The sequence below is a fragment of the Apteryx rowi genome, unplaced genomic scaffold (assembly GCF_003343035.1).
Source record: "Apteryx rowi isolate R43461 unplaced genomic scaffold, aptRow1 scaffold_161, whole genome shotgun sequence".
NCBI lineage: Eukaryota > Metazoa > Chordata > Aves > Apterygiformes > Apterygidae > Apteryx > Apteryx rowi.
In genome coordinates, this window is record NW_020447875.1 from 790,768 (window position 1) to 805,105 (window position 14,338).

General features: G+C 36.9%; 1 protein-coding gene across 3 annotated transcripts in view; it reads right to left on the reverse strand.

The window, feature by feature from the left end:
* The window catches only part of APC (APC, WNT signaling pathway regulator), a 95,920-nt gene that overhangs the window by 59,771 nt on the left and 21,811 nt on the right, over positions 1 to 14,338 (reverse strand). For 2 of the 3 annotated variants that reach the window (XM_026059875.1, XM_026059873.1), the window contains exon 2: positions 2,029 to 2,181. In XM_026059875.1, the coding sequence (XP_025915660.1) occupies positions 2,029 to 2,163 (135 nt within the window). In that variant the 5' untranslated portion in view covers positions 2,164 to 2,181. Of the gene's footprint in view, positions 1 to 2,028; positions 2,182 to 13,003; positions 13,020 to 14,338 lie in introns of those variants that run through there. The other variant, XM_026059874.1, reaches the window with a different exon arrangement.

The window sequence follows — 14,338 nt, forward strand, 5'->3', positions numbered from 1 at the left end:
CATCTCCTGACTAAACACAATCCTGCGCTGATCTCCACCAAATTTTTTCACCCACAGATGGCAATTCCCCACATCATTCCCATACCATCTTCCAAATTCAAGGTAAGTCAAAGCAAGATTTGGACACTTTTCAAATACATCTGAAATAAACAAGGGAAAGAAACAGTGGCTTGCTTCAGGTCCAAGAGCCAACGCTCATGAGGAACAGAACTGGCTGGGATTTTTTGGTAGAATACGGATGAAAATTCAGATTAATCAAAACAATCCCCTCCCCCAAATGAAAAGAAACATACTGAGTTTGGTGGAGTTTTGGAGGGATAAATTCACTCAGATCCAGGATGGCATTTCAGGGAGAGCAAATACGAGATATCTGCTCAGAACATACTAATAAAGACTCTTCAGTGGAGTGTGAYAGAATCACTTTCAGCTTGGTGCTCTGCCAAATTTGAAGCAAGGATATAAAGCTGTCCCACATCCCAAATTAATGCCCTAGACTCCAGCTTATACAGCTGGTCTGTCTCCAGGTCATTGAAAATTTAATTATGTACACAGAAGTCAAAAGAAAAAAAAAAAAACATAGGGGGACAAAGAAGGGAAAAGAGACTTTTCCTCTATCCCTTTTTCAAACCACAGGAAAGATCATCTCTCCTATTCTTCACTCCCTTATTTTAGATCGAAACGACAGGGAGAGAGGTGGAATTATTGATGAATTTGTGATAATATTATCCACAAAAATGACAGACCTAGCCCAAGCTTTCTGACAGGTACTTAAGCAAAAAATTATTTTCAGAGTTGTTAATGCCAAACATAGTTTCAAGTAGCTGGCATAAAGGGCTATAATTTCATTTTAATTCCAGGAAGCAGAGACATTTTCATTTTATAGCAAAATGCAAGGATTAAATATAACTGAAAAATATGTAGTTCTTTCAAGTTTCATCACATCTACCAAAAGTGATTCAGAACACAAGAAAAATTTTCTTCTTAGAGTGAATACATAGCTCACAATCTAGATGCTGGAGGAAAAGAAAGTTCAGTTAAAAGTATTTTTATAATTGCTACATTCATCAAACGAGCATATTTTGAAAAATTAAAATTATAAAATAACTGTAAATTTATCAGATGAACATGGAAAGCAAGGAGATGGGGACACAAATGTAGCTGAATGTTTAGAGCTGTATAGGAGTATATGCAGAGATTCCGACTACTTCTGCGCCATGTTAGGTTAGGCACCAAAAACAGTTCAGTTTTGCCAGCTGTTAGCACCAAGAAGCCAGATTTGTCAGCTCAGAAACAGCACTACGTTAATGCAGCTATATTGCTTGTGAAAGTCTGCCTTGTTCAGTGCCACGTACCACACACATACAGCTGTACATATATCTTCCTACTGATCAAAATCCACCCAAATCTCATCCAAGCCTAGTGTTTCTTCTTGGACAGGTGTCTCTGAAGGCCTACACCTAGCCAATAAACACTACATAGGCAGTTTTGGACGAAACTAAAAAGTCTGAATTTAGACCTTGGGAGAGGCTGGAGACTTGTGGTTTTATTTTAAAAATGAACTTTTATTTTTGGGATGTTAATTAAACATTGCAATTGCAGCAAAACCAAAAAATTTTAAACTTACATTAAAGCATTGTGAAAATCTCCAGTCTCTCCCATGTTTTCAAAAGCTGAGCAATACTGGTTTTGTCATAAACTATGTCAGCAGACTGGACTTCCTGCTGGGAAGTACAGCAGTGGTAAAATGGTAGTGCTTATCATGACACACCAAAAGAGGAGATACAAAAACAGGAAGGTGTTTCTAAAAACCATTTGAAGCGTTGTTTTAATTTTCAAATTTCAAAAAAAAAGGTGCATTATTAGGTAGATTTGTTTAATATAGTATTCCCTTATACAACCTGGAAAAGAATTTTTGTCTAGAAGCACACAACACTTGTTAAGCAACTACCAGTCCATTAAAACACTTGTATACAATCAAAAAGGCAATAACAGGAAAGGTGATGCACACAGAAATTTAGCTTGTAATACCTTCATGTTAGATGCCTCAGTTTCCAGTTTTGTTAGGTGATTTGAGTTGTCCTCGAGCTCTTGTCGAAGGTTGGAGTTTTCCATCTTTAATGCCTCAACTTGCTTTAACAACTGATCATATGAAGCTGCAGCCATCCTGGGCTACCCTCAACCCTAGAAAAATAACAGACAATACTAAAATTAAACATTTTAGGAAAAAACTTATCTAAACATGAAGTTACATCTTACTCTTTTCCATTAACCACTCAACATTCTAAACATTTAATTCAAATCCATTAAATCAAGCTATTAAGGCCTAGAACTAATGCCATTTCAAAGGCATTTTTTGGTGGGCTTCTGTTTGATACACATGATTCAGCAAAGGAAAGAAGTTGAGAACAATTGCTTCAGGTATTAGGAAAAGCCAGAATTCATGAGGGAAAAATCATACCATCACCCAAAAGCATCATTAGTATTAGCACTTCAGTTATAACAATAAAAAACTAAGGAGATAATAGACCATATTTAATCATTTTTGAATAGTCAACAAGCACTGTCAACCATATCTACAAGCTGCTGACTGACTGCCCACATATTTTATGAAGTGGAAGATAGTCACAGATGCCCAGCACTCCTTAGAATAACACACACTAATGGAAATGTTGTGTGAAAGGAGAACAACAGTGAGTACTGAGCAATTTTAACAGAACAAAAGCATCAAATGTAGTAGTAATCAATCTTTAGGACTAGGAGTTTTGCAAAAGACTTAAAATAAATATTCAATGTATTTCCAACACAAGAAGCGGTTATATTGCACAGCAGAAAAAACAGGGCTTTTCTTAGTATCAAGGATACTCCACATTGAAAATACAAAAAAAAAGAGTAGGAAAGGTATGTTATATAAACTATGAAATAAAAAGATCCAATATATTATTATAGTGATTTTGTCAATAAGTCATACCTGCATTTTCAGTGATATTTATTTTGGTAATATTGTAACACAGTCCTAAAACACCACCACAATTATTCAGCCATTACAAAGTAGCAAGAAACAAATATTCTAATTTAAAGGATAAAACTTAAATTATTTTGCATTTATCAAATCAACAAGCCGTCAGAGTTTTCATCTAAGAAACAATATGCAAGATAACAAAAACTTGGCTAACCACATTTGAAGCACTTTACAGTTGAAGCTATCAATTTCTTAGTCTCTTGCATGACTGATGAATAACAGGAAGCCCAGAAAATTTCATTGTAGGAATTTACTACGCAAGTATAGGACCGGTAACTCAAAGGAGAAAAATACAAAAAAGCTTACAGGACAACATTCCTTCTTCATCACTACTACAGGGCTTTGGAAAAGATCAAGAATGTAAAGTCAGATCACAGTCAGAATTGCTTTGGTTCTTCCGGACCATGTCACAACGGCTGCCACCTGCCTGCCGAAGGGTGCTCGCAGAAGGGCAGTTCCCGCGCACCCGCTCCCGGCGCCTCCCACCTTGGCCATTACAAGGCAAGGAAGTGCCTGCATAAGCAATTTCACTCTCCCAGACACCTCTTAATTGAGTTATCATCAAGCTAATTAAAATGTAGGTAAAATTAGCCCAACAGTTGGACTGATTTCTCCTATATAAAATCTGAAAATTATGTTTAATCTCTTAAACGTTAAATATAAACAAAAAAATACATAGTTAAAGATGGGAACAATAACAAAAGCTACTGCTTTTTGATGCTGCTAGTTTACCTCCTTTTCAAGAAACAGATCTTCATGTCCTAAACATCTCTCATCATGAAAGAAAGATCAAGAAGCTGCCATTTGTGGAACAGTGACTTCAATGACAGTACAAATGAGCCGAAGAAAAAAAAAATCACTAATAAATTTTTATTTTACATAATATGGTCATGCTGGACTGGAGACCTCAATTTCAGAGAAATAACGGCAATCTGAGACAACTATTCTATTCCATGGATTCTGTGCTTTTATCATCAGCCAGTTCCACCTAACTGGTGGAGAGCTGTCAAAGCGCGTTGTAACAAAAAAAAGAAAAAAATAAAGTGCACTGTTTGTGTTCCATTTCATGCCTGTATTTATTTGTAAGTACTAATTTGCCACTCTAATAAAACCAACAGCTGTAGTTTACATTTCTTTTCAGAACAAAAAGTACAGGGACAATCCTGCACAAGCCCAAGCAAAGGTATGTAACTTTAAAACATTTTTACTTCAAATTGCTGTAAATTAGTATCATACAGTATTATTCATAGCATCTGTGGTTTTATATGAGGCTCTGGGATTGCACTGTGGAGGTAATTAACTTAAACATTCATTTGTTGCACCTCTGACATGTTAGAAATACACCTCAATTATATCACACATTTATTCACTTACATCTAATTGCAGAGGCTGCTGTGTGCCATGTGTTTGACATGCATGTCGGTTCCAGCTAAAATAACTTTGTCTTGCATTAGGTTAACCAGTGGTAAATATAAAAGGACAGGTAATGATTAAAATATCAGATTCTTCCATTTTCTGTCCAACCTGAGAAATTCTCACTCATGCATTTGGAAGTCAAAATAATTTGCCACATTACCAAGATGCATAAACGCAAAGAAGAAAATGGAGAAAAATGATTGAGGAGAGGACCTGCAGTAGAGGAACAGCAATTGAGTGGCTCCAATCTTTTAAATGAAAACAAGCTTAAATGTAGTTATGTTAAATGACTAAGATTCTACTTATGGAAGGGGGAGGAGTTAAAGTTTTAAGCAGTGCATCTTACATAAAGTGTCTGCCAACTCTCGACAAAACCAACTTTAAGGCAGTATTAAAAAAAAAATTTTTACTCATCATGTATCCAGTAATAATGATTCACTTATTTTTCCCTTAAAGAAGTGAGCTCTGCCCCCCTCCCCCAAATCCACCAAAATTCTCTTAGCTGAAGCACTAAATATGGAATGGTTTCAAATAAGTAAAATAAAAGGCACATTCACCGAATTGTTAATTTCAATTGATGTGATAAGACTCAGAGCAGAATTCAAGATTGGCTTTAGGCAAGCCCATCTGTTGCTATCACTCACTTAACATATGAAAACTGGAAGCAGGATCTCAAAAATCTGAAGAAAAATACATTAAAAAAATAGCAATTTTGTTATCATCTTCTTCTCCTGATCTTAGTTCCTAAAATCTCCTTCCTTTTGTGGAATATATTATTTTTTCACAGTATGGGAGTGAGACCATGTTCTACCTTAGACTAGAAGCCACTCACCAATTTATTCAGATGTCCAATACTACTATGCAGGTTTTCAGATAAAAAATTATTGGGATTAGCTCATTGCTAGAAGCTAGATAATCCAAAAACATATTCAATTTTTATTTAATAACAGATGTTGTTCACAATGACAATAAGTTACATTTTTCACAGTTAGAAAGGAAACTTGCTCATCAAAAATATTTTGAGCTTGGCTCAAGGACAGCATTTTATTTTACTCTCCATTAGCATTTAATCCAATTTTCTTGTGTACTCTTATTACAGAAGAAACCCAAAAGATAAGAAGAACCCACAAATGTTTGTTCGTGGAATCACTCATTAAGAACAATGCCTTTATATCACAAAATAAAGGCTTTACATCACAAAATAACCTGTATATCCCCAAAAGTTAAATAATGAATCTTTTGGCAATCCAAAATATCCAATCCAAAAAGAGGACTAGTTTGAATGCCTTAGGCTGAATTTAGAATTCAGAAAACAAATACTAACAAGTCAGATATCTCATTTCTACTCTTTGAACCACTCATAAGCTGCAGAAACAAAAGGAAAGATAAACGAGGAAGATTAATGAAGCCATTTGGGAGAATTCAGCAAAGTGTTTCAGAACTCTGTACGGTGGTACAAGCTATTAAAGAGAAATCCTTATAGACTTCAGTACGGTCAGCATTTCTCCAAAAACACATGACAATTTTAGTAACAGATAAAAATGCTGTATAAAAAAGTTTCCAAGCCTGGTGATGACCCAAATTGAAGCGCAGCTGAACACCCAGTACTGGCACAGAACCCACTTACTGGGACAGGAGCCCTATTTCTAATTTTTTTTGGCATTCTCGGTGCCCCACAGCTCTGGCACTTGCTGCGCATGTCCCAGCTCCAAGCACCATCTGACAGCCCGCAACAGCACTGAAAACTGGCCTGAGGGGAAGAGGTCTAACGTTCCCCATGCGCTATGGGCCAGGCAGGCATTGCATTGCTCTCAGTGATGCCAGCCACTCCCCCGGYGAAGGCTAGCGGCTAGATGCTTGAAGGGTTTACACTCCACCACAGCACAGCCTCCACCTCGGGAGCAAATGGACACAGACCTCCTCAACCCTCCAAGGTGATTGTTGGTTTTCCCCCCTGTAAAGGAAGGACTACCAAATATTTTAGGCTACCCTATAACTCAGGCCGACACAGTAAACTACTTTGTAGAAATGACAGATCTAATCTACCTCAATTGCAGCACAGCATTTGAAATGGTGCCACGTGTAAAATCAGCTACGGTTATGATAGAGATTAGTAGAAAACTGTAAATAGGTAAGGAATAATTTAAAGACAAGATGACACTAGGCTGTGCCAAAAGCAGAATTGTTGGGCTGGAGACAAACTATTAGTCAAGCTCCCCAAGAACTAGTTTGTGACAGGTATTATTCCATATTTCATTATTGACCTTGGCACAAGAAGTGGCTGAGTAGCAACAAAGCTTGATGTCATAAATTCAAGAAACTTCCTGAAATCAGAGGACTGGAACACAATATATAAAGAATTTGATGACCTGAGGAAGGGAACAGTAGAAATAGGATGAAATTAAATAACATAAAATGCAAGGTCATTGATTTAGGAATCACTAACAAGAGCTACCGCTATTAGCTGGGATCTTGTCACTTGGAAGTAATGAACAGGGAGAAGACTAACTTGAACCTTACCAGTCAGCCAACTGAAAGCCAGAGCACTACCAATATGATACTAGCACAAGGAAAACAAACATAACCCCTGGAGTTACCAGGTCATTTTATGAGAAAWAAGTAACATTTGAACAAGGACACTATGCACAGTTTCAGTCAACTATACTAAGAAAAGTGAATGTAAGTGGGTGCATAGGAAGATGCTAAGTGATCAGGAGACTAGAGGGTCTCTTATATGAGAAGAGACAAGCTGAGCAAGACTTTGCTGCTTCAGCAAAACAAAGGCTGGAAGGACACAGCTGCATCTTATAAATATTATTAGGGAAGAAAAAACACTTAAGGAGAAAAATATTTATGTTAAAACGCAGTACTGACACAGAACAAATGGGTATGAATTGGTCATTAATGAATGTAGACTGGAAACTTCCATTAGAAGTTGTAAATTCAGAAATATCCTTGCCTAGCTGACTGCACAGGAAGGAACTAGACTTAACAACTCAGAAATCCAATCTTATATTCCTAAACATATATACAGAATACTGTACCTATTTTCATTCCTACAATCCATTATATCAGCACTATTCAATGAAAATTAAATTGCATCTCTATATTCATTTGTATCTTTTTCTCCACCATCCCATCTTTCAGTGTCTTTTATAATAATGAAATGTCAAAGTATTTCACAAAAGACATGGTTATTTCATTTTAAAATCGGAGAAACTGAGCCATATGTAATGCATGACCACAAAGCAGGTTAGGCTTTCTGATGCTGAACATCGTGACACCTTTCAGCACTTAGCTTGCACAGTGGAATCACAAGGTTCAATTAAATACTCGCTAGCTGTTCCACATATTTTGAGTAGAGTCCTAATAAACTTATTTCAACAATCATTTTGAGCATTCACTTAGGTATCCAACTATGTAAATGCTGTTAAGAATACATACCCCAAAATCTGCTTCTCCTCTGGAAATAGATACCTACCAATAACCCCAGACTAAAACTCTCATCAGATTGGAGTTCAGATCCCACGATTGGATTTACCCTCCAAAATTATCCCCCTGGCTACAAAAATGACTTGATTTTTTTAAACACAGAAGTGGGGGCAGCAGCAAAGGAAGAGAAATTGATAGCATCTCCCTACCCATTTCTTGTCATTTCTTAGTGCTCAGAACACTTGCCATGGGGAAAGACTCAAACTCGGGGCCCTCTTCAGCCAGACAGGGGTCACACGCCCCTATTCCCTCCCTCGCTCTAGAGCCCAGAGTAAAGCAAGAAACAGTTTACACTTGGCCCTTTGGGCTGAAGCCGCACCACTGCATACATACACAGAAGCATATTCAAAATTCACAGGGCCAAAATCAGCTTAATCAAGAAAAAATATGGCTCTTCAGGTATGAAGCCGCTACACTGGGGAGTTGAGGGGAAAAGCAAGAAGATGAATTCTGGGTTCTTATACCTATTTTATACTGTACCTGACCCAAAGCAAAATGTGTGATACATGAAATGGCCCAGCGTTGGGAAGTTAACTATTCTGCTTCAGAGTCAGGCCCCCTTTTACACTCTCTGCGTTTTGTTTTGCAGAGTTTCAGAAACAAATGGAAGAACGCAGATACCCCTATTACTAGATTTACTCTAAGAAATAACTCTCCTGGGACGTAGGCTTAAACTTGCCTGATAAGAAACATCCAGAATCTAGGTCTCCTAGTTCCCTGACCTGTATTCACATCATTAAGAGATTTCTCCTCTTCCATCTCCTATCAAATTAAGGTGAAAATATGACAAGAAATTTCACTATGCTCTACTGAATCAGCAGCTTACATGAATACACATATCAAAGGAGAAATTCAAGTTGGATACTCTTTCACATACTCAAACCAAAATTAATCAGCAGCCTAAATTTATGCAAATGCACTGTTCAGATTTAGATATGCATTATTATATATAAAGAAAATTATACAAGTAACAATTATCCAGGAATCGGGAATTTTGATGGGTTCTTTTTAGTCTGGAATCCCAATAGAGACAAGCAAAAATACCAACATTCTTTGAAAACTTATTTTTATATTAATCAGAGCCTTTTTTTGTATTTGATATCAATAAGCATATACACTCAGGATGCCCTGAAGAGGTTCTGCTCAARAACCTCAAGCTCAACAATTTGAGATATATTAATTAAATCTCCTTATGAACTCCACTCAGACTCCATTACTGTTTTTCAGCCATAAAAGCTATTATTATTACCAGAGCTTTCTATTTTTATAAAACAACTTTTGTAGAACAGAAGTCTAGTCTTAGCAAAACCCTAACATGTCTTTTCTTAACCACGTGGTAAAAGCAGAGCGTGCTAATGTGCTCTATAGCAACTGAAAATTTTTCACAGTGCAATTTCTTTTCTTAAAAATTGTAATCCTTGCACCTTACGTTCATGAATATCTCTATTATAATTTAGTATGGTTAGAAAGGACTATCAATTCTGATTTCTTTCAATAGCCACAGATTTTATCCAACTACCCTACGCTAAGCCAAATATCTTGTTCTTGTTTTTTTTTTTTTTTTTTTTTTTAACCATTCTGCTGATTTTTGTCATTCTCTCCCAGGAGACTGATGGAGAAGTGTTCTTCACTAGCATACCACATTGAGCTCTTCCGATCAAGAAACATATGTAGTGGTAGACCATACTGTCATTAAAGCATATTTTTTTATGTTTTCCAATTAGTTACTTATTCATCCTTTCAATACATTTCAAAAGAGACTTTTTTGAAGTTCCAAGCCTCAGGCTTCTGACTTGCAAGAGTGCCAAGGCCAGGCAGGCTGCAAGGGGGCCTGCCCCAGCTGTCTGCCCTGCCCATYTCCACCAGGGTCCCACCCAGGGAAGAGGGGAGAGCTCAGCTGCTCAGGCAGCAGCTGCCGAACCACTGCAGATTACCGCTTGACATAGTAAGGTAATCTGAAATAGGTGTCGGTTTAACTAAATATGCTGGGCCATTAACCACAACACTTCAGCAGCTGTTACACAAGCAGTTCCAAAAGAGGGGCAGGGCTGACAGACAGGGGCAAAACGCAGCCCAGCTGTTCCAAGGTAAGCCAGCCCCACTTGTTAATTTTAGCTCTAAATGTACAACTTCATATAGTTACCTTTATCAATACACTTGAAACCTCAGAGAGAATGAAGTGAGGTTTATTTGGCCATGCTTATTTTGAAAATATCAAACCATGCTGATTTGCATTAATTCAGTTTCTCTGTTGACTGAATCCTTTGTCAGCTTTTCCACTATGTTGACTGGAGCTTGACTTCAGGTTAAATGTTCAAAGGTTTATATATAGATGTCTTTCTGCTTCTCCTTTTTTAACTCTAGCAAAGTATCAGCACTCTTCTAAGTCTGTTTTGCTGTTTTAATAATTTATCAAACAAAGAGTATCCATGGGCCAGAGACTGATTTACTCAGTTCAGTCTGGGGCAAGTTTTCCAGGCCTGCTAATTTTAAAATGCTTAGCCTTCATAGGTGTTGTTTAATACTTTCCTTGGGTTCTCACTGACAAATACTCCATCCCCTGCAGGTGATTAAAGTCCCTTATCCTGATTCTTTCCAGAGAGCACAAAAAATCATATTTCTGCCTTTTCCAGCATCACTGTGAACAACTTTGTTACTTCCACCTGGTGGCAAGCCTATGCCTTACTAAAATGGCTTTTGTTGCTAATGTATTTAATCCTCCTACCTCTCTTTGCATCAAAGAACAAACCCCAAAACTTCTGGGCACTAGCAGTTGGAGAGGAAGTTGTTTTGTTTTTCATCTGGGCTACGTGGGCACACAAACATAATGAGGAGAATGTCCATGAAGGGAACAGCAGTGTTACAGACCTGGTACCTTCAGTTCATATGCTCATTCATTCTGTGTTAATGTGCCCAGGTACACCAGCCAGAGGGATGCAGGAAGGAGTGGGAAACAGCCATTGCTGAAAAATTTTTCAGTTGTTCATGAGCTTGTTTTAGCAAYGGGGACTTTGATGTCAGAAAGCGGCTTGCAATGTATGCAATGGTATTCCTTTTAATAATGTCTGAAATACTGAAATTTAAAAGTTGTTCATGAAATGATATCAAAAGATAATCCCTAGATTAGGTGCCCTCCGAATTCCCTACTTTAGGGAAGTTGTTGGGTTTTTTTTTTGGCCATGTAGGAAAAACAAGGCCCAGATTAAAAGCCATTACTATTATCAGTTTCCTAATAAAATGTATGAAAAGGTCAATTCCTTTAAAAGGAGGCCATGCTCAACTTTCCCTACCTAAACCTCAGCTGCATCAAGAGGATTTTCTTCCTAGTTTTTCTGTCTACTTCTGCATGAAGGTTAGCTCTGTACAGTGGAATAAAGTATTTAGCTGTTAATATACCTGACCTTCCTAAATACTTTCAACTGTGGGCAAAGGTGGGGGTTATGCCTCCCCCTCTTTTTTTCCTTAAATGAATTTGTAGTTTGGCAAGAGCTTTAGAGACACTGGTAGACTTTGGACACTGTTCCTTAAGTTCAGTAACACAGGAAGTATGCTGCAAAACCTGTGGTGCACCAACTTTGGAAAGACAACCCGAATTTTGATAATCACAAGTCAACACGCAACACCCTGGAGTACAGATATTGCAGAATTTCATACACTTTGTCCTAGCRATGACTGTCTTCACAGCTGAAATTCTTGCCCTGTACTCACCAACCATCATAACAAGCAAACACATTATCTGTTTTTCCTAACCAAAACGTAACTTGGCACATAAAGATCCAAAAATAATAAATGATCCATGTTCTCTGCACTCTGTAAGAGCAGGAGGAGGAGGACAATTATGATGGCAGTCTCATCTGAACTCTGAATTGCCTTGCTTGTTATAGGTCAAGTAGGAAGGGTTTTGTGTTTTTTTTTTTTTTCCTAAACTAGAAACAACCCCACATTTAGGATTTTACTAGAAAATGCTAACAATCCAAAAAACATTCATAATAACACCAAAGACAAGATGAAAACCTGTAAGTCATACATTTCAGGTTATGAACAGTCAACTTGAGTTTTTACCACACTGTCAAGGAAAAAAAAAAAAAAAAAAAACCAAAACACTTCTTCCTTTAGAATTCTGGGTTGGGAAGTTCCCTAGCTTGTTAGTCATGCTGCATTCAGAATACGACTGTGAAAATACAAAACATGATTTGCATTTAAATACTATATTGAACACAAAGCAGTTCAGACACCATTTGAATCATAACTTATATTGGACCAAGGATGATTCACAAGCCTGCATACTCATTCTTCATGATGATCATCTTCGCTATTCATGGCCAATTGTGTATGCCCTCAATACATATGACTTGCTGCTTACTTTTTATTTCCTCCTAATCTTCTAATGGTCCAATTCCAGAAAGTGTAAGCTATTAAAATTCTGAGAGGTCTCTTATTCTAGTTGAAAATACAAACTAAAACCATTAACATGAAATAAATTGATTTTAATTAAAAAAGAAAATGAAAAATATGTTAAAATAAGAAAATATGGAAATATCTTTCCACATTGGGTGATCTATCAGGGTCATCTTCAGGGTTTGCTTCAGCACCTGAAGCAAACAGAAGACCATTTGTCTTACAGGAAATACATCAGCATCTGTTCACACAGATCCTGTTTGAATTTTGGAAAACAACCAGCTGAAATTCAAGTTTTCACTGGCAATAATTCACTGTCACAGCATATCGCCAGCACCATAGCCTGTTTTTAACACAATTTCATTACATTTGTGAAAAAGTAATAAATTACATTTCATCAACATAAATATTCTACCAACTGAATTGAGATACATACATAAATCCTATATAGTAATTTGTAAACCAAAGGAACCAATTTTAGACATATATTTCTAACATATGCTATATCATGATGATAATATACTAATAATTATAGTGTCCTGCGACAGCACATATCAGAACACATATCATAACCCAACAGTTTGCACAAATATTTTGGCAAATATGATTATGTGAATTTCAGGGACGATGTTTAGGAAAGTCTGCAATTATGAATTATTTAAAGAATTTAAAAGCTACCTTTTATTCATGCTGCTGTTTTAAAGAGTGAGATTGCTGCTTCTCATAGCAACTACTTAGCTTGTTACACAAAATAATACCAAGACTGTCTCTTTGAAGGTCTAAAAAAGTAAAGGAAGAAGCATCACCATAATAATCATCGCAATCACTATCATGCTTTGTCATTCTCTTTCTTTTCAGGAAAAAGAAGCCAAAGTGCCTTTGCCATCTTTTGCATTTTCTAATATTTGAGCAACTATAATAAACATTCAAAACATTATAGGACAAACATCCAGTATCACCAACTTACCTTCTGACCCCAAGTACTCCAACCGGTAAGTCCTCAACTAATGTTTTAAGATTTAATGTTGTCCAGAGACTGTCTCACTGACAGACATCTATGGAATCCATTCTAGAACAAGTGTATGGCCTACATGGCAAATGATTTGAGGGGATGTTTAATATAAAACAGAATTTCAATATCTGTATTTCAGAGTTTTCTTCACCAAAGCTTTTTCAAACATTATTGTATTTAACAGAACTAAGGAGGAGGAAAAATATTTTACCAGTTTCTTGTAGTTTCCTTAAAAATACAGAAGAGTCTGCTTCCAGGAAACTCCTTTCAGTGCTTATATTTATAGGTATTTCCCAGAACTGTAGTTTTGATAAGATAATCAGAAATCTATTAACTGCATTAGAACTAATCAAAAATTGACTAAATATTAAAAATATTTAGTAGAAAGAACGTTAAGGAGCACTTCCCATGCAACAACAGAAGGAGAAAAAAAATATTTTAAAACTGAAATTAACCTATACTGTATTATTCACATATGCACAGCAATTTACTGAAGATACTGCCACACCAGTGAAAAAGCTGCACATTTCCTGCTACACCTTTAGAAGGCATCTTTCAATGTACGACTATCCAAATCAAACTAGTCAAAACTGGGTTTTGCTGATGCCTTGCAGAAAATTCTGTCAAATGAAAAATGCTTCCTATGGTTCACAGTCAGAGTCCTAGACCTATGTGGATGGAAAGCATCTTAAATTTTGACTCAAATAATAAATACAACCAAATCATTTGGCAGCACATTTCTCCTCCAAAAAAAAAAAAAACCCCAACCAAAAAACCTATCTCACGTCTTGGCAGAACCGGCGCGTTTTGCTGGCAATGACCTAATTACTAGAATAAAAAGCTGCATATCTGACAAAGAGAAAGGAAGGACCCACTGCTTCATACATAATTTATTAAGATTTCCCAGAGCATTCAGGTTAAATCACAGATCCCGGCATCTCTTTGTGACGTTAAATGAATTTTTGAGGAGCCGGGGGATCCTCGGGCGGGCGGCACCTCCG